This window comes from Engraulis encrasicolus, chromosome 4, assembly GCF_034702125.1.
Source record: "Engraulis encrasicolus isolate BLACKSEA-1 chromosome 4, IST_EnEncr_1.0, whole genome shotgun sequence".
In the NCBI taxonomy this organism is placed as follows: Eukaryota; Metazoa; Chordata; class Actinopteri; order Clupeiformes; family Engraulidae; genus Engraulis; species Engraulis encrasicolus.
This window is the reverse complement of record NC_085860.1, coordinates 38336519-38357077: the sequence shown is the minus strand read 5'-3', so window position 1 is coordinate 38357077 and position 20559 is coordinate 38336519. Positions and strand designations below refer to the sequence as shown.

Sequence of the window (20559 nt, the reverse complement as noted above, 5' to 3'; positions counted from 1 at the left end):
TCACCATCCTAAACCCACTCCCATCCTCTCCTCACCATCCTAAACCCACTCCCATCTCCTCCTTACCATCCTAAACCCACTCCCCTCCTGCCAGGTCTCCGCTACATCCGGTCTCCCCCGCTGGAGAAGTCTGTGTGCAGGGGGGTGATGTTGTGGTCGAAGGCGGCCTGCGGGGCATGGGCGTTGCTGGCGAGCCGCAGCTGCTGCGCGGCGTGGGAGAGCTGGAATGCGGCGTCTGGGTGGGCGGAGTCAGGCAGCATGGTGCACTCCCTCTCCAGCAGCTCGGCCACGCCCTTCAGCAGCTCCCAGAAGCCAAAGGCCAGCGCCGCCTTACGCAGACGGTTCAGCTCCTGAGTGGAGACAAACACACGTACACACACACACACGCACGCACACAAAATATTAGGATACATACATACACGCATGCAAATGTGCCGCCTTACGCAGACGTTTCAGCTCCTGAGTGGACATACACGCATTCATGCACGCACGCAGGGAAGCCGACAAGAAGGGACAAAGGGATCAGTTGTCCCGGGCCCAGGGAAAGAGGGGGCCTAGGATTTAGTCCACATTACATTGTATGTATTGGTTGGGGGACCCTTTCAAATGACTTTGTCGTGGGCCTGGTAAAAGCTGTCAGCGGCCCTGCATGCATGAATGGGCACAAAATATTAGCATACATAAATAAAAACGCAAAATAATAGCATACATAGTAATACAAATAATAATATCATACTTAATAATAATAATGTAATAATAAATAACATGATAAATATTTAAACAAATATTATGTATACACAAATTACATGCACATAAATGCAGTAGAAGAGGGGAAGAGTCTGGCACCTTGTAGAAAGTCTGCGTTTTCTCTGGCAGTTTCCGGGCATTTCTCAGGATCTTCTGCACGTCCGTCTGCACACAGGTGAAAAGTCATCAGCTCAGGGAGCACAATCGTGAAAAATTTTTTTTGCCTATAATCTAGTATCTAATATCTAGTTTTACATATTTCCCCTTGGAAATGACATAATTCGGTTCAATAGCAGGTAAGAGAACAGTGCACTGGCACGCTTCTGTGTTGCTATTTTTAGGATTCTTGCACACCTCCTTTTGCCAGGTGCGTAGGAGTGGATCCACTGGGTCACCAACGTATAGAGACAAAGAAGCTCCCGCACACTGTTCAATTGCTTGAGGAAGGTCACAGACCGAAACGTCGCAAGTAAAAACTCTGCAAATGTGAACAGTGTGCGGGAGCCTCTTTGTCTCTATACGCTTCTGTGTTGGCCAGAAAACACCATGACTTTGTGAGGCGAGAGATGCTGCATGATGTATGGAGGAGCACAGTTTAAGCCTACAGCTGTGATTCCCAACCAGGGGTACGGATACCACTAGGGGTACAATGAAACACTGCCAGGGGTACGTAAACAATAACAAATGTACGGTGCATAGTCACATTGGAATTGGGGAAGACTCATGGTATGACAAAAAGGTGCTGGGGGTATGCAAGTAAAAACAACGCTGGGAAACACTGGCCTACAGTACACACACACTAGCCAGTGGTGAATTTCTCGAATGCATAGTTGTTAGCCAGTTAGCAACTTGGGGAGTTGCCAATGGGAAATTGCATTGCTAACGTCAAAGAAGCTAACATAGTTAGCAACTATGGTTTCGAGAAATGCACCCCTGGCTTCTAGCGGCACTCTGCTCTGCATGGTCTAGCAGGGGCCCCGGGAACCACAGTACAAGCTGTACAGTACCTGCAGGCCACTGGCCTTGATCCAGACGGTGACATTCTGGGCATAGCTGCGCTTGCTCGCAGGCTGCAGGGGGAAGGGGCTCTTGCTGTCATCCTCTCCATACGGGTTCTCTGCTGCATCTGGAGGTGGGGTGGAGTAGAGTGGAGTGGAGTAGAGTAGAGTAGAGTAGAGTAGAGTAGAGTAGAGTAGAGTAGAGTAGAGTGGAGAATAGTAGAGTAGAGTGGAGTGGAGAAGAGAAGAGTAGAGTAGTGGAGTGGAGAAGAGTAGAGTAGAGTGGAGTGGAGTGGATTGGAGCAGAGTACAGCGGAGCAGAGTATAGCAGAGTGGAGTGGAGTAGAGCGGAGTAGAGTACAGTAGAGTAGAGTAGAGAAGTCGAGTAGAGTGGAGTGGAGTGTAGAGTAGAGCAGAGTATAGCAGAGTGGAGTGGAGTAGAGCGGAGTAGAGTACAGTAGAGTATAGCAGAGTGGAGTGGAGTAGAGCGGAGTAGAGTACAGTAGAGTATAGCAGAGTGGAGTGGAGTAGAGCGGAGTAGAGTACAGTAGAGTAGAGTAGAGAAGTCGAGTAGAGTGGAGTGGAGTGTAGAGTAGAGCAGAGTAGAGTGGAGTGGAGTGGAGTAGAGTAGAGTAGCTTTATTGATCTCCAGGGGGGATATTAAGGTATCAAGCACACAAATACACATAATGCCCACACAAGTCTTAACACAGGTCAAAGAAGAAAAAAAAGCAGTTGTGCAAAAATATATCCTGTGGGTTGAGGTAGACAAGAGATTAACATGACCAGGAAGCAATGAGTGTTGACAGGTAGGTCTATGACGTAGTATTGCGATGCAGATGTTAGAAGGTGGAGGAAGAGGAGGATTCATATGTTGTGTTTATATTTCTAAGTTTATACATTTAGTTTAACTGCATATTGGAGACTGGTCAACGCAATTTCAAACTTCTGCGTTAACCCTGTTACTGTACATAGATTTTTGACAATGAAGTACTCTTGACTTGACTTAACTTGATGAGAAGAATGAGAAGATAGAGGTGGAGGAAGAGAAGGAGGAGGATGAGAAGAAAGGAGGGAGAGCAGGTAGGGGAAGGTGGGGGAAGAGGAACAGGAGAATGAGAAGGGACAGAGGGGCCTTGGCTATGGCTTAAACAGCTGAGGCACATTAGTGTTACGTCAGGTACATGGGTTTGATTCTGGCCCGTGGCAGTTTCCTGACACCCCCAACCCCACCCCCCTCACTTCCTGTCACCATCTCGCACTGTCCTATCACATACAGGCATAACAAGCCCCCATTTTTTTTTTTTTAATTTAAAAAAGAAGGGACGGAGAAAGACAGGAAAGGCGGGGCAATAACGAGTGAGGCAGAGTGAGTTGGGGAGGTGAGATGATCTCTGCTTTGCGTGAGTGCGCTCATGCAAAAAATCTGTCCATATTAAGCAAATTTGTGCCATGGCTTGCACAAACTGCCGTGAGATATAGAGTAGTCACACATTCAATGCTTTGTTCAGCCAGAAGGGTGTGGCGAGTGACAGAGTAGGTAAGCATATCTGCCCTGTGTGTGTGTAGGTGTGTGTGTGTGTGCACTGTGTGTGCGTGTGTGGGTGGGAGGAGGTGGGCGGTATTTAAATATTTGACTGATTACACTGATAACCAGCCGTAGTGCAGTTGCACTCGCTAGTGCTAGTGGACTCTTTCACTCCATATTTCACTCCATGGCTGAGGAACCCTTGAGCAAGGCACCCCCACACTGCTCCAGAGTCTGAAAACAATTTCCTGTACTTATGTAAATAACTTAGCTGCTTTAGATAAAAGCATCAGCTAAGTGTAATGTAACAGAAGAGAGCAAGTAGTCAAAAGACCTTTACATACTGTAGTTTTTTGCCAATTTTAGCCATGCTTGTAAAGTTTGCACAAACCACAGTACTAGTTGCATTTCACATGACGTTTAACTGTGGAATCCACTAGAAGTTGTTTCACTGAAAAAATAAGGTTGAGCCATAGTTCATTAATTTAGTGTGAAACTTGGTTGTAAACTAAGAAAGAAACAAGGCAGAATATTTAAAGTCCACCTGAACAGGCTCTGAGTTATGTAAACAGTGAATAGAAATCTAATTGGAGATTTAATCTGGTATCACAAATAGGCTACACAAAACATTCATGTTAGAGGACCACTCTAATAGAAAACCATTCTTACATGTTATGTGCACCATTATTCAAAACCCATAAACCTGAATCATTAATTAAGTAAACAATAATTTGGGTTTATAATTGTATAGTTTTTAGTTAATTTACAAAATAAACATTTCTGATTGGATGTGACGTCACAAGACGAATTTCATGACTCCGGAAATATCGATTTTTACAAGAATTAAAACAAGATTTTTTTAATGCTTCAAAGCTGTTTGGGCAGATTTGGTATTAGAGCTATTTGTTTCACTCCATGTCTGTGGACGGTGTCCTATATTTTATACAGTGGTGTTGTGCTTGGAAGTTTGCTTGGTAGTGTGGAGACGTGGGGAAAGCTAATAAGCTAGCCTTGTAGTTGCAGAACTTGTGCTGTTAGACTTTCTATTTCATTGAAATTGAAAACATTTCTTTGCAAACTGTTCACCGTCTTGGATAATGAACACCATGCACTCTATAACACAAAGAGATAGTATATTTGAACTATAACATCACTATTGTATCCGCACTCAAATTTCACAGCTCCCACAGTGTGCACAGATCCAGTTAGCCAAGGCGCTGCTAATGACCCGGTGTGCGTTCCATTCCCCGCACTGTGCACTGTGTACTGAGATGCCCTCAGCTTAATGGCAAATAAGTGCAGATATTTTGGCTGACACAAGTGCGTGGATTGAGACGTGATTTTTCATCTTCTGACATCAATTCCGGCTCGTGTTTGTTTTTGGGGGGCGGGACTAAGAGTGTTGAAAAACGGTTAAAACAACATTTACAAACAGTCCTTACTACTGAACAAAACAACTTCTGTACATTAGAGTTCTGTTTCTGGACACATGAAAACACGTTTGAAACCATGTAAACTTATAGTTTTCTATTAGAGTGGTCTTTTAAATTTTAATAAGCATTAGTATATATTCATGCTTCTTAATTAGGCTATTTCATGAGATCAGTCTCATGGGGAGATATTGAGAAATATCGGAAGAAATAGGACGCATCACTGTCTGACATTTCAGCTTGACAGCACACCTTTTCAAGAACACTCATTTGCAGTCGCAACAATGGCATGGCCTTAATCGTCTAGTGATTGCCTGGTTGACTGACTAATTGGTTAATTGACTGATTACCTGAGGTGGGTCCAAGCTGAGCCATTTTACCCAGCCAGGGCAGCGGCTCGGGGCCCGGCTCAAACAGTGACATCATGAGGTTGGATTTCTTCTTGCTGTCGGCCTGGGAGTACAGCATGCCATACCACTCTGGTCTGGGGGAGGGGAGGGGAAGAGTAGGAATGGAAATCACGAATGAGGACCAGTTATAAATTCAAGCAATGGATTAAGACCGCCAACTCCTGTTGCCGATGCAGATTTTTTTTTAAAAACGAAACAACATTTCAGCCAAAAACTTGAAATCCGCCAGATAGCCGAAAAAATGCATTTGCACCTGCACAAGGACACACAAAGAGAGATCGTCATAGGGGACTGGACTGCATAAACAGATCCCACTCCTGCACACTTTATCTGCATGCTTCCCATGCTTCTACCTGGACTCTTTACCCTTCGACTCCTCTTCATTGGAATACACAGCTGCTTGTGTGTGTGTGTGTGTGTGTGTGTGTGTGTGTGTGTGTGTGTGCGTGCGTGCCTGCGTGGAGACACAGTTGGTTAGCCCCGGGCTACTGATAAAACTTACTCCTGGACACTTTGGTGGTAACCTTGTCTTCGCCACACAGCTAAGGCACATGTGACACTATGTACACTTTATTGTTTATGGCCACTTTGTCTTGGCTTCTATGTGCCACTCAGCTAAGGCCCATGTGAACACTGTGGACACTTTACACTTGATATTTTGGTGTGTGTGTGTGTGTGTGTGTGTGTGTGTGTGCGCGCGTACGTGTGTGTGTGTGTGTGTGTGTGTGTGTGTGTGTGTGTGTGCGTGTGCGCGTGCGTGCGTGCGTGCGTGTGTGTGTTGTGTGAGAGAGAGAGATGCCTTGGCAAAATGTATGTAACAGTGAGCTATATATGATTATTTTATGTGTAAATATGTGTGTATGTCTCGTGGGCAATGTCTTTATTTATGTATGTGTGTATGCTACTTGACACCTTAATTTCCCCCTGGGATCAATAAACGATACTCTACTCTCTACTCTACATCTCAAATGTGTCAGTCCATACATAAACAGGTGTTCCTGCTGATTGATGTGGTATGTCTGATTTCATGACATTTACTACACATGCACTTTTTCATGCTAAGGCAGTATTAGTACATCTGAAGATGGTGGTGGAAAGTCACTTACGGAGCTTTTTTTTATGCGTAAGTAAGCTTTATACATGAGGCCCCAGCACCTCAAAATTCTGGTGGCATTGGTACCCTCTTCAGATAATTCAGTTGAAGAAACACCAAGCACATTTGTGCAATATTGGTCAACCGAAATTATCATACGTGTAATGTAATACAGTAATATCTTAGACTTTGTGAGTGGTTGATACATCAGATGTGTTAGATCAGATCTGTGTGACACATCAGATGTGTGGTTCATATTTCCCCTCATATTCAAGAGAGTATTCATTTGCCTACGTGTGTGTGTGTGTGTGTGTGTGTGTGTGTGTGTGTGTGTGTGTGTGTGTGTGTGTGTGTGTGTGTGTGTGTGTGTGTGTGTGTGTCTCACCCCACTTGCACTAGTGCCACCATGCCCTCCACCTTCAGACTGCCGTGCAGCAGCACACAGAAGTTGGGGCTCTTTCCCGCCATCTGATTGGCCGAGCTCTCCTCGTCAATATCCTCTGTGTTTCCTGTGCCCACCTCGTCAACTTCTGAGGACAGACATGAACACACACACAAACACACACATACAGTAATGCTTATACACATGTCAGGAAAATTAGACAATTCTGTACACAATTACCAATAAAAGGACATGGACAGTGTCCTTTTAAGATTTTACACTTTGGCCAAAGGGAGAGGAAGAGCGGAGCGCTTTTCAGATAATGACCTCTGTCTCAGGGCTTTTTGCCTTTATTTGAGTCTGGACAGTGAAGATGGTGACAGGAAGTGAGTGGGGAGAGAGAGATGGGGAAGGGTCGGCAAAGGACCCGGGACGGAATCGAACCCGAGTCAACCGCGTACCAGTCGAGTGCCCTACCGTTAGTGCCACGGTAGGATCAATACTTCCCATTTCTAATATTTCCAGTCCGTCCGTCCAGTTTCAAGAAAGCATTTCTTCACTTCAGTATTTCAGTATCATTTTTCAGTTCGGTATTCGGAAAGGTCTTCCTTTTGAACTATTGAACTTCCTTCTGAACTATTGAACTTTCTACAGAATGGTACAAAAGACATTTCACTGATGGTAATAACAATTTCAAAAACAGAAATTATAATTATTCTTACAACATACCACACCAAAGTGTTTTTTTGTAACAGCATGGCAAAGCCAGGCATAACATAAATCTAAGTGTTTGTGTTCATATTACAACACACTATCACGTCCCTAGCTTGAGAATATACATACATGTATATGTATATATGAGACAGATGTGAGGTCTGTGTCAAATAGGTTATTGTAATACATCAGTGGTTCTAAACTTCTCTTTGAACAAACGCCCCCTTGACCTCATCATAAGCCTCCCAACACCCCCTGGACCTCATCATACGCCTGCCAACGCCCCCCTTAGGATTAAAAAATATAATAGACTAATGCCCCCCAATGGCAACTAAGCACCACCCCCTCTCAGCTGTATCTTTCCCAACGCCCCCCAAGGGCTCCCCTGGGGGGATGTAGGGCCCACGTTGGGAAACTCTATAATTGTTTTTGTGTACTCTACTTAACCCTGTGCTAATGTACTTAACCCTATCGCGCCGGATGCATCATATATGTCTCATCAAATTGAAAGCCCTCTCCACGCTGACAGAAAAAAAAATCGATCTGAAAAACATCCTGCGTGTCATTTCCAAACGTCCTGCAGTACACGGAAACCGCCACAAGAGAGCAGCGGTCGACAACAAGTTGACCACAGCTCGGCGAAAAACAGGAAAATGGGGTAGAAGCGGTTTCCCTGACCGACGCTGAGATTTCGTCAAATTGCATAAGGTTTGTGTACAAATTTCCGAAATATAACTCTACATCCTTTAATTTGAACACTTGCTTTGTGCAATTAAGCAAGGAAGAGTTTATATTTTTACACCGTGTTGCAGAGAGATCGTGCTAAAACTGATGAGACATATAAGCACCATCCGGCGGTGGCAGGAAGTCAGCCATCAATGCATTTGCTCCATAGGGAAACTTACAAAGCACACCACGACGATCGTTTAACAAAACACACAAGTTGTTTTACTTCAAGACAAAGATATTGCCTTAAGAAACAGGTTTTACTTGCAATTTTGAAAATGTAATGCAAAATGTTGAAATTATGATCTCGTAAAAAAATGCATTGAAGTGAATGGAGAAATGGTCCAATTGTAGTAATGGACCCATATATTCAAATTACACATCAAAAATGAATAATGATCTATATTACACTCATAAATAGGTTGTTGAGCATTCGATCAGCTATGTTTTTACATAGATTTTAAAAAATTACCCAACCAGGCTGTGGGAAATGTAAAATATGGTCCTGCTAAAACAAGGATAGGCTTAAAAAAAATGGCAGGATCTCACTAAATATTTAAAGATAATCCTCAAATTAAATTGTCTGACAACTTTTTTAAATTAAAAAAAAGTTGTAAATGCATTAAAAGTCATTTTTCAATGGTCATGAAATTGGAATTTTCATTCATTAAAAGCCTGATGCATCATATATGATGCATTAAATATCTCAGCGACCTTAACAAAATTTTGAATTTTTTTTTTTACATTTCTTATAAGGGACCAATATTGAAGCAAATTCCAAAAAATTAGAATTTTCTCTCATTGCTTTCATGGTTCAGGTTTCACAGGGTTAAACAAACAAAAACAAAAAAAATAACCCTACTTAGCATCTGCACTTGTTCTGTATATTTCTTGTGCACTTGGTATCTGCTAGTGATGTTGACTATGATTATGTCCTCGATTGTAAGTAACTTTGGGTAAAAAAAAGTGTCTGCCAAATGCAATGTAATGTAATGCTCACCTTTGTTGACAGCAATGGGCAGCACCAGGTGGCGTGAGATGACAGGGGGGCTGGCGATATCTGCAATCTCTATGAAGCCCACAATCTCCATATCTAGGGAACAGGGGAGATCAGACACATCCCAGATCAGACATCAACAACTAGCATTTATGAAATGAAAGGCGGCACTAACATTTTAATTAATTTAGCACACAAACATACAGCGTTGAGGCAATGTTTTCCTTAAATTCAAACATTTTTCTATGATGCTGCAAACTGCTTGATTGATAATTATGACCTGTAGGACAGCATTTCTATGTGTTCATCCAGATCTACCTCTTTCTATTTGTTTTCGTGCAACATGGGCTTGTCAAGGCCTTTAAACAAACAGGGAAATATTTGCAGGCAGCCTATGCCTTGGCATTTGCCCATGTTGACAAGTTTAATAATGGATATTAGGTGTGAATTTGTACTATAACAGTTGTCTTGCTATTTACAGACAGCGAGAGTGGTAGTTTTGTAACACCAATAGCTCTTTCAGCAGATGAGTGGTAATTTTAATTCTCTGTATTAATATGACACTATTAAATGTTGTTTGTTGGGCCCTGGGTGGGCCCTGAAGTCACTTAACACCATATTTAGCAGACACTGTTATACGAAGTGACTGACATCATCACAGTCCCGGCAATGGCATTACTCAAGGGCACTTCAGCGATGGAATGAGGTGCCAGAGAACGTTACAATTCAATTCACTATTCAGTATCTCCGCGACCGCCCTTGTGCTCCCAACCCCCAGATTGGGAACCACTGTCCTAAACCAGTGTTTCCCAACCTTTTTTGACTCACGTACCCCCTAAGCTTTTTTGTTGTACCATGAGTACCCCCTATCACATGCTCTCTATATATATTCCTTTATCCCAGTATGACTATACTCAATTCAGTTGTCATTATCACATTTTTCCGCGTACCCCCTGAGGTGTGCTCGCGTACCCCTAGTGGTACACGTACCCCTGGTTGGGAACCACTGTCCTAAACCATTAGGCTATGGCTGCCCCATACACACTCTAAACTAAAGGTATGGGATTCAAACCAGCAAACTTCCACTCTCAAGACCATCTCTTTAAGTTATAAGACATACTACAAAACAAAGTCTATCATGCTCCTATGCAATGTTAGTACAATACTGTGCAATGTAAAAGATGATGTTATTAGGCCAAGGCTGGAGACGGAAGTCAGTTCCAATCCACACCTGTCTGGACGGTCTTGGGCACGGGGTCCACTTCCTCGTCCATCACCATTGGCTCTGGCCGAGGGAACACCTGGACGTCGGAGGACAGGTTCCCACAATGCAACACTGCGTGTAACGGGGAGTACGCCTGGTCTATCAGCTTCCTGTAAAATTACAGAAGAAACACAAATCCACATCCAAAACACACATTAAAACAAAAGAGTGCACATATAGGGAAGAGGACACTAATACAAACTAAAAACTACACTAGGATGCCATGGCCAAGCCCAACAGGAAGTGCGATCATTTGCCTTTTTAAAATTTTAAGAACAAGGGAGTTTAAAACCCTTGTCATATTCATTACACCAGATCTGTCTAATTTTTGAACCAAACAACAAAAACGCCCCTTTGAAAGTTTTTTTAGATAATGTATTGTGGTACATATCGACATGATCATAAGGAAATGTTTGACTATTAAATAGTAATATACCATAATACGGTCTAGTAAGGCACTCTATTGTTATCCAAAGTTCTTAAAGGCTTTACTTCAACATACCTATTTTTAAGCTAAAAACATACAGCCAGGCTATTGCTATTATGCAACCATGTTATTTTGGAAAACTATTATAGTTATATTAATATAACTGGAAAAATATTGGTGCTGTTGCTTTCTACTTTTTATGGTGAAATCCAAGCATGAACATACAATTACTTACCGAATTTTTACAAGCTATGATTAATATTACCAATTTTAAGTGGAAAAATGTAAAAAAAACGGGTGGATAAGGATGTACTGTATAAGCAACAGCACCAATATTTTTCCAGATATCACCAAAAACATGGCTTCAGATTTTTTTCTGGAATTTTTTCCAAGAGTTTTTCTTCATTTTCATGAAACATTAAAACAACACAGTGTCGACAGTGCGACTTTCAGGAGTTGGCACTAAAACAAAAATGCACACATATTGAGCCAAATAAAACAACATGCAAATTCTGAGACACCAACGTCATTATCTAGGCCAAACAAAAACATAAACTGTTCAGACTGTGTGTACACAGTCAAATAAAACCTAAGATACCAACACACATATTGGATAACCAAAACATAGAAAGGTCTGTAAGTGAACAGAAAGAAGATACATATTATATTAGGGCTGTGCAATATATTGTATTAACATCGCAATGTCAATATTGCTGTCAAATTATAGGGTCATTTCATGTGAAATCAGACACTTTGGGACCCGACCGACACAGATTTCAATCATACTTGGTGTGCCTGTTTAATAGCAACGTAGCACCCCAGAACTGCATTTGTGTGAATCTGACACCAACATTAAGGGAGAAACAGACCAGGAAAGGTTTACATATGAAGGTAGGGCACTATACATTCAGCAGTGATTATATCAAGTCAATTTAAGTCACAAAAATATGTCTGTGGTGTTATTTGAAAGCTCTTTTCTGGCTCTACAAATTACTCAAGAGCATGGAATACAACAACCATCAGAATATCAATTATGATGCATTTAAAAATCTAAAATTGAACATCAAAAAAACTTATATTTTAAAATGGCCAGTTCCTTGTCTGAACGTAGCCTGCAATGTTATGAACAACACCTGAAATGTAGGTGTTTGGTTCTTTATTCATTTCAGAGATAATGGGACTCAAAAATATGGCATCATACAGATCACCTAGTAATAATATGGTAATACCATAGTAATATCACATGACAGCATGTCTATCGGAATATGTGAAGGATGGAGATGGTCCATGAGGATGCAGGAAGTTCAGTTTCACCTCTGCAGTGATCGACATACATTTCTCAACACATGCTAGCCAGTAGTTGACAACATATACAGCTACAACATACCCTTTGATGCTTGAACATTTAAAAAATCCTTTACTGAGCTTATTCTTTCAATCCTGCCTTCTCTGAATGCTGAAAATGGTCTAGCTTCCAGTGTGTCCATTGACAAAGGGCAAAAGCTGTGTAGTTTTTGAGTACCTGGAATAGGGACCGACGAGGGTGCAGGGCCCACCGGGAAAATGCCTGTTATGCCAGATGGCCAGTCCAGCCCTGTCCCTGACACTACTCTATTACTACTTTATTACAACTCAATTCAAACTTCATTCATTTCAGAGATAATGGGACATAAAGAACCATTTTCAGGTGTTGTTCATGACCTTACAGGCTATGTTTAGGCATTCAAAAAATGTTTTTTGATATTCAATTTTAAATGTTTCAATGTATCATAATTAATCTTCTGAAGGTTTTTGTATTCCATGCTGTAATTTGTAGAGCCAGAAAAGAGCTTTCAAACAATACCTAAGACATCTTTTTGTGGCTTACACTGACTGATATAATGAAGGCTGAATGTATAGCGTCCTACCCTCATATGTAAACCTTTGCTAGTCTGTTTCTCCCTTAATGTTGCTGTCAAATTCACACAAATGCAGTTCTGGGGTGCTACCTTGTTACTATACAGGTACAGCCAGTATGATTGAAATCTGTCGGTCGGGTCCCAAAGTGTCTGATTTCACGTGAAATGACCCTATATCAAATTTCATAAAATCGACTTGCTATCCAACATGCATGTAGAGCACCACTGTGGGTTTCTCTATGGCTCTCCACTAACGCTGCTGAAGGGATAGATGATTGTGATTTGTTTTGCACGATTTTCTTTCTTAAAAAAAAAAAATGTTTTAAAAAATTGTGATATCAATATTGAATGAAATAATCATGATATTGATTTTTCCCATAATCGAGCAGCCCAAATACAGAATAAACATTTACCAGATGACAAGAGTGGAACCTGCATAGACACACACACAGACACACAGACACACACACAGGACTGACCCGAACATGGACTGAACACTCTTTAGACAGAGTGGGCCCTCCATGGTGAATATCTGTCCCTCTCCCCCATTCAGACTGATCAGCTGCTCCAGATTGTCCATGGCATCGGTCTCCTGAAGCTAGGACACATTTACACAGAACAAGTGTTTACACAACATAAAAACACCAGACAAAACATATAGCCATTATAGCCTTCAATACATGGCATATGTCTCCTGAAATAAGGAGACATTTACAGAGAACAAGTATCAAATACAATTTATTATACAGCCCTCTAGAATGTTGTGAGAGCTTCCACTCACTTCCAGACAACTATTTTTCGATAATGCCCGCTCAGTCACATCTAAGACTGATTCTTGATTGTGGTTGGCTAATTTGCCGGTGCAAGTGTTAGTTGGAAGATTCTACATGCGTTCAAATTAGGTGCTCAGACGCATAGACGCGTCTAAGTTGGTAGCTAGACTCTGGTGCTGCTGGGGTAGGGAGAATGCAGGAAGCGCACACATTTGTGATATGTGCCTTTCAATACATATGCCTTGTATTAACAAGGCATTGCTGCCATACAAGGTAGGAGAAGACATATGATGCACATTTCAATATAACATGATACAAGACTTGACACATCCATAGAATCCTGGTGGGTTTTTAATACTGCTGTATAGTTATGCATTCCCCATGTAACAATGTCTGCTCTACTCTTGGGTATGTCAGCAAGATGCATGGTTGCAGGAAACTAATTGTATTGTTGAAGGTATATGGAGAGTGTCAATGGTACCCATTGCACAACAGTGTTTACATTGGTTGTGTGTGTGTGTGTGTGTGTGTGTGTGTGTGTGTGTGTGTGTGTGTGTGTGTGTGTGTGTGTGTGTGTGTGTGTGTGTGTGTGTGTGTGTGTGTGTCAGGCAGTTCTATGTTGGGCCATAATACCTCCTCTGCATTGGCAATGCACATGATGAAGAGCTTGGAAGGGAAAGGGTATGGCAGGGGAAACTTCTTGTCCTCCGCACGCTGCTTCAGCGTCTGCAGAGAGTGGCGCAGAGATCCTCTGCCAATGCCCAGCGAACCGTCAGTCACCAGCACCACCTGCAGGCCAGGAAGAGAAAGGACAACAGCATTCCTTTTTAAAGGTGGAGTCATTTCACGTGAAATCAGACACTTTGGGGCTTTTAGATGAATCTGGCTCTAGTTTTTAACGGAAAAATGGACTTAGAAAGTTTTAATCAAGAGGGAAGGACACTATACATTCATCCCTGATTATGTCATTCACTTTAAGTCACAAAGTGATGATTTCAATGTTGATTGAAAGCTCTTTTCTGGCTCTACACATTGCACAAACAACAGATTTCTTGTGAAATGACCCAGTATTTTTAACTGACCCAAGACAACATTTACTAGCGGGGCCGCTGACAACTTTAGTCGGGCTCAGGACACATTCATCTGAAAGGGCCCCAAGCCCAATACATGAGGACCCAATTCTGGACCCCCTCTCCGCCTGGGCCTGGGACAACTATCCCCTTTGTCTCCCCCCCTGTCGGCACCCCTGTTTACCAGTGTTATACTGTACTTCAAGTAAAAAGCCATTAGGTTGTGATCCCGGGCCGGCACGCAGCTTACCTGGCAGGGGCAGGCGCTTCCCCACTCTTGCTGCATGATGTTGCTGACCCCCTGTAGTGCCGCCTCCAGACATGTCTTGTCATAGTCCTCCAGGTTACTCAGGGCCTCCTGTACGCAACACCACACAAATTAAAGGGCGTAGTATGTAAGATGGTGGCAGTGGCAGGAGTAGGTATTACCACTATGCTGCTCATTGAAACCAATGTCCTGCCCATTCCCTAATTTGATCTTTTCCTGAATATTTACTAAGGAATAACTATTACTACTAAGTAATTACTATTTAGTATGGCCAAATTATAGTCAATTTTGACGCTGTAAATGTCTAAAATATCTGGAAATAAAAAATGGCGGATCAGGAGAAGATCCACCTTTTCCTGTATGAAAAGTGCAATTTTCCCAGTCACAATGAATACTTGGAATTTGATGGTGGTGGTGATAGCCCAAGTATTCTTGACAAAGTAAGATTTGTCAACGGGCAACATGAATTCTGGAATTAAGCTACTAAAAATATCACATACTCCACCTTTAAAACAGGAGGTTTACATTTCAGACTAAACATTTTCTTTATTCATCTAGGATGTCTTTTTATGACAGACAGCAACCATACATTGCTGTAATAAAGTTGCAGCAAAGGCAACAAAAAAGGATGCAAAATTGGCAAGTGCACTGCCTCTTGCAGTTGCCAGTGTTTTTAAAACTATCACGAAGCTTCTCATACATTACCTGCAGTGTGTTGTAATCTCTGGTAAAAGGCACCAAGAGTTCCCACAGGGACGAGAAGGCCACCAGTGATGTGAACTCCAGTTTGTAGTTGGTGGCCATGTGTTCAAACAGCATGGTGAGGCCGTGGACGGCCAGATTCTTCCTCTGGAACTCCTCGCTGCCCTCCAGTGACACTGGCCGTGTCATGGAGAGCGAGGAGTCCAGAAGGACCACAGTCGGCATGTTGTTCCTCCTAGCCAATGGCCTCTTGAGATCTTTACAAACCCTTCCAAACCAGCGATGACTGCAAAACCAAAACAAATGCAATGCAATAATGTAATACAAAGTACAATAATCTATGTGCACGCACGATGAGATCAGGTATTAATCTAACACATACAATTATGCACCCGAGAATCCTTCATAGATCAACTACAAACTGGAAAAGAGTCTCTCCAACAAATCATTGGGAAAGTATGTTTATGTTTGTTTTGGCAGTCAAATAACTTAGTAATGGATAATTCTACTACAGTAGTGGCAGGGCACCCATTGACCAAAGACAGAGAAGAGCAAAGGGAGATGGCTGGCTAATATTAGCCAGATACAACTATTCAAAACATATAACACAAAACCTTTAGAAGCTTAAGGTCGTTTACGGACATACCCGAGAAATAAAGATTGAATGGAAGTTCGCTGCTTTCATCAAACGAAATTCTAAGATCATATCATAAACAAGGAACGATGTATCTGCTTTGCATCCATGCGTGCACCTAGAAACCCACACGGAAGAAACATGGAACTAGAGATATTAGTTCCTAGGTCTAGGATGGGCAAGGATGAGGCGCAGCAGCACACATCTCAGCCTGCGTTTTAATTCAAAAAACATATGTATTTCAAAAAAACAATACATTTATAAGTTGTGTAACATACATTGTTCAATTATGAAATTAATTAAATGACCTTGCCATTATTCTACACAAAAACAATCAGTCTGTGTAGCATGCATGCGCGCAATGCATGCGCGCAAATCAATTAGTCTAGTTCTACATATTTTTGAATTATCACTTGTGCATATACGTAGCCTACAAATAGAAATTTACTCTAATTTACCAATAGCTTGCACATCACTTACGACAGATGATGCCAGGTGCTTGACAGTGGGAGAAAGCCCAACCTGTTGAACTTTCAAGCAGTGAGTTTGTATTTTATTTGTATTCATTGTGTTTTATTTGTGACAGTAATGAGGCTTACAATTTTTAAATGATGGGCAGGCAATACATGATGTCGTGGAATCTTCACAATTTCGAATCGTGACACCTCATATCCAACTTGGAGAAGTCCCATAGCAGTTTACGCACGGTCGAAATAATTAGGCAGAAAATGGTTGAACATCTATCTAATGAGAGTGTAGTGGAGAAGGTACACATAATCCTCTTATACGACTTCGGGTATTAGCCATAATGCTGATCCATTGCGAAGAGCTGTCCTGCGGTGCGTCCTGATTGACCTAAACTGGGCTTCTGCGCACAGCGACCAGAGCGCTCCGCTTGAGGGTCTTACGAGCCCAGCTGTGGAGGTAGCAGTGTTTGTCCACAACGTCGCAGGCAGCCACCAGACGTCGAGGCATCCCTGGTAAGATCTCGTGTTGCATCGGCAGTGTGAAGGCTTGGTCTGAAAAGTGATGCCTTGTGGTTCATTTGCATATGATAACTTGTGGTATTTGTTGTGTATCTGAGTATCTGACTAACAATGACTATCATCTGACAAAAAACGGCACTGATTTTGCCTACCATGCGCAATCTTGCTGATTTGCTGTTATGTTAAGTCATTAATTATCTCTGAAGCCACATTAAAGTATACATTTATATGACGTTGGCTATGAATCCCCACGCGTATAGCTGCATGTCTAGCCTGCTGTGTGGTATTTTTCTCCATCACCGCTATTCTCCGCGTTCGAAGGGTGAAATCCACTTTTTGCAGATGTAGGCTATGACAGGCAAAGATGTGTCACTTATGTATCCATAGCAACATACTGCTGCATGCTTCACAGTTTGCCTCTAAGCGGTCATTCCATTTCTCGAGTACATCAATATGGTGATGTGGAGGGGGCACAACACTGCGCTGTGCCACCTGTTGCTTAAATCCATGAGGCAATCGTTTCAGCTCCTCTCCCCCGTTTCTATTCAATGCAGGCTGAAGCAAGGACACAGCGAGCGCCCAGAGGATGCAATGAAACAGCCTGCATCATTATACCTTCCAGCCCCAGCCTTTTGTGGGGGGCAAAGCCAGGATCTCTGGGGCCAATAAATCCTATATGCAATTTCATGCACCATATATAGCAACCAGACTGGTCTTTGTGCAGTTTGGACCCTCCGCCGCCAGGGAACATGTATGTGACTCGAAGGAAGCGGCTTCACCTGAGCAGGATTATATTTTTTCTCTCGGGGGTTTTGCTGTGCTGCCTATACCAGCTGACCGTGCGTGCCAGGCTGCCAGATCCATGGGTGCTTCCTCAGACGGGAGATGGTCCCGCGGGTTACCTGGTGGAAGAGGATGTGGGGAGCACAGCAGAGGACGCCACCTTTACCGCCATCACCACCACCAAGAGGCCGACTACCACCCCGCAGCATCCTGCTGTACCTGCTGTGGCGTCTCCACCAACAGCGGCCGCCTCAACAGCAACCTCGTTGACCACAATGATCACAATGGCCACAACGAGGTCTAAAAGAAAAACAACAAGAACAAGAACAACAACAGCAGCAGCAGTAGCAGCAGCCGCCACAACGCCCTCACAACCAATAAGTGCGCCAACAGCAAAGCAGGAGACCCAAACGACAGCGGTTCCCATGACCGAAACATCTCCCTCATCCACGACAAACATGACGGTGCACTGCATCTTTGCTGACGAGTCCACCACTTCTCCGACAGCTGTGACCCCCCTGACCCCTCCCCATCCTCCAGAGGTACCTCACGCCAAGGCCGACTACCCTACGGACATCTTCTCCGTGGCGGAGAGACGTCAGGGCTGGGTGGCCCTCCACATCTTCGGGATGATCTACATGTTCGTGGCCCTGGCCATCGTGTGCGACGAGTTCTTCGTCCCCACTCTGGGCGTGATCACAGACAAGCTGGAGATCTCCGACGACGTCGCCGGGGCGACCTTCATGGCCGCCGGAGGCTCTGCCCCAGAACTCTTCACCTCGCTCATCGGCGTCTTCATCTCGCACAGCAACGTGGGCATCGGCACCATTGTGGGCTCGGCCGTCTTCAACATCCTGTTCGTCATCGGCATGTGCGCCCTATTCTCGCGCGAGGTGCTGCACCTCACCTGGTGGCCACTGTTCCGTGACGTCTCCTTCTACATACTGGACCTCATCATGCTCATCATCTTCTTCCTGGACAACACCATCATGCCCTACGAGAGCATGATGCTCATCGGGGGCTACACTACGTACGTCATCTTCATGAAGTTCAATGTGCAGCTCGAGCAGGCCTTCAAGACGCAGCTGATGAAGCACAAGAGCATCGTCAAGGTCATCGCCATAGATGAGGAGCCAGAAAAGGTGTGTATGGTTGTGTGTGTGTGTGTGTGTGTGTGTGGGTGGGTGTGTGCATGTGTGTGCATGCGTGCACAGGTATATGTGTGGCCCTTGCCTCACATTTGGCCCTTTCTTGTATGGGCAATATCAATACAAACCTGATAAAGCAATACCATTCAACCAAAAAAAAGGAAAAAACAGATTAAAAAAGACAACAAAATTTGGCCGGAATCTCCAGTGCTCGGGCCCTAAAAAGGACGGAAACTTTTGTACAAAACACTATTATCATCATCGCTATGGCACTATCAGCAGTTGGGAAGGAAGAGGTTAATACAGTGAGCACACAAACAGACGTCATTGCATATGCCTTCAGAATCCTTTAATTGCTCATTCTGCCATCCCATTTCCAAAACAAAAGCTCTATTAAAAAGGACTGTCAGGTGAGTCTTGCTGACCACAATAGCCAGAGGACTCTTGATAGTGGTGTAATCTTCTATTAGGCGGTGGTGCAGCAGGGCCCACAGCATTGTTGTTCTGCTCACTAGAGGTAGACAAGCGTTTAATGTGATTGTGCAATGTTTATTCATTATGCCGATAGCTGCCGCTTGTGCGCATCGCAGGCCTTTGATGAGGCCGCCTGAATAGGGCCATGGCTGTGTCTGTGTGTGTGTGTGTGTGTGTGTGTGTGTGTGTGTGTGTGTGTGTGTGTGTGTGTGTGTGTGTGTGCGTGTGTGTGTGTGTGTGTGTGCATGTGTGTGTGTGTGTGTGTGTGTGTGTGTCCAGACGCCAGCGATGAGTTGTAAAGAAATGTGCAGACCGACGCATTCATTCGGCCAGGATAACACAAGAGCAGATGTGTGTTTGTTTGTCGTCCCGGAGAGCTATTCTATTCTCTCGGATCACAGACAGAAAGAAAGGAGTAGTGCTCATTCGTCAAAGTGTTCCAGAGGCCTCAGCGAGGCCTACCCTGCACGCAACGACACACTCGCACTCATCCCCTGCCTCTCGTGTTCAGCACAAATGGAGATCAACACCTCCCTCCAAGCACTAATCTGCCACTAGCACCCCTGCTAGCTGCTGCTGAGGTGTAAAGAGCTGAGGTGAGGCAGGTTCGCACCTGAGATAGGGCCCCATGACACTGCATAGTGTCCAACTGGTCAACTAACTAGTCAAATGGATTTGGCCATCAGCCGTGCAATATAAGGAGGTCTGCCTAAACCGTTTAAGGTTAAATTGACCTATTAACTTTAAAACTCTATATGAGGTTACATACTGTACAGTAAATAAATGCATTGTGAGCCATGCGCAACTTTGTTAATTTGTGATCTAATTCGAGAACTGAATGTGGATCTAATGCACCTACTTTTAAAAACTCTAATAAAGATACTGTAGGACAAAGGAGATACGCACTCCGCGCTTCTAAATTAACAATCCGGTGCAACCAGAGCAGGACTAAATCATAAGTAAAAAGGAAAAGAATCTGCTGCCACACGGATGTCTATTTTCTGTAATTTATTATTTAGTGCAGTGAGACTAACGTTTCGACATGCGTCTTCATCAGAGTCCTCGGAGGACTCTGATGAAGACGCATGTCGAAACGTTAGTCTCACT

The 20559-nt window shown here is 43.4% G+C and overlaps 2 protein-coding genes across 2 annotated transcripts in view; one reads left to right on the top strand and one right to left on the bottom strand.

Moving 5' to 3' along the window:
* Positions 1-50: 50 nt before the first annotated feature.
* Positions 51-16174, bottom strand: ints14 (integrator complex subunit 14). The gene is made up of 12 exons (XM_063196168.1): positions 16074-16174; positions 15431-15713; positions 14708-14815; positions 14021-14176; positions 13094-13212; positions 10257-10399; positions 9029-9121; positions 6592-6736; positions 5054-5187; positions 1755-1873; positions 847-912; positions 51-350 (listed from the first exon to the last, which is right to left on the bottom strand). The coding sequence occupies exons 2-12, from the start codon at positions 15650-15652 to the stop codon at positions 102-104; spliced, it is 1554 nt and encodes a 517-aa protein (XP_063052238.1). The 5' UTR covers positions 15653-15713; positions 16074-16174; the 3' UTR covers positions 51-101.
* A 1622-nt stretch (positions 16175-17796) lies between these two features.
* slc24a1 (solute carrier family 24 member 1) overlaps positions 17797-20559 on the top strand; it is a 20051-nt gene continuing 17288 nt past the window's right edge. Inside the window, exons 1-2 of the mRNA XM_063197840.1 lie at positions 17797-18087; positions 18232-18972. Coding sequence (XP_063053910.1) covers positions 17797-18087; positions 18232-18972 — 1032 coding nt within the window. The remainder of the gene's footprint in view (positions 18088-18231; positions 18973-20559) is intronic.

Coding starts and splice junctions, on each gene's coding strand:
- ints14 (XM_063196168.1), bottom strand. CDS start 15,652: ATGCCGACTGTGGTCCTTCTGGACTCCTCGCTCTCCATGACACGGCCA. Junction 14,816..15,430: donor GAGATTACAACACACTGCAG/GTAATGTATGAG, acceptor TGTTGCGTACAG/GAGGCCCTGAGTAACCTGGA. Junction 6,737..9,028: donor GCCCATTGCTGTCAACAAAG/GTGAGCATTACA, acceptor GTCTGTCCTCAG/AAGTTGACGAGGTGGGCACA.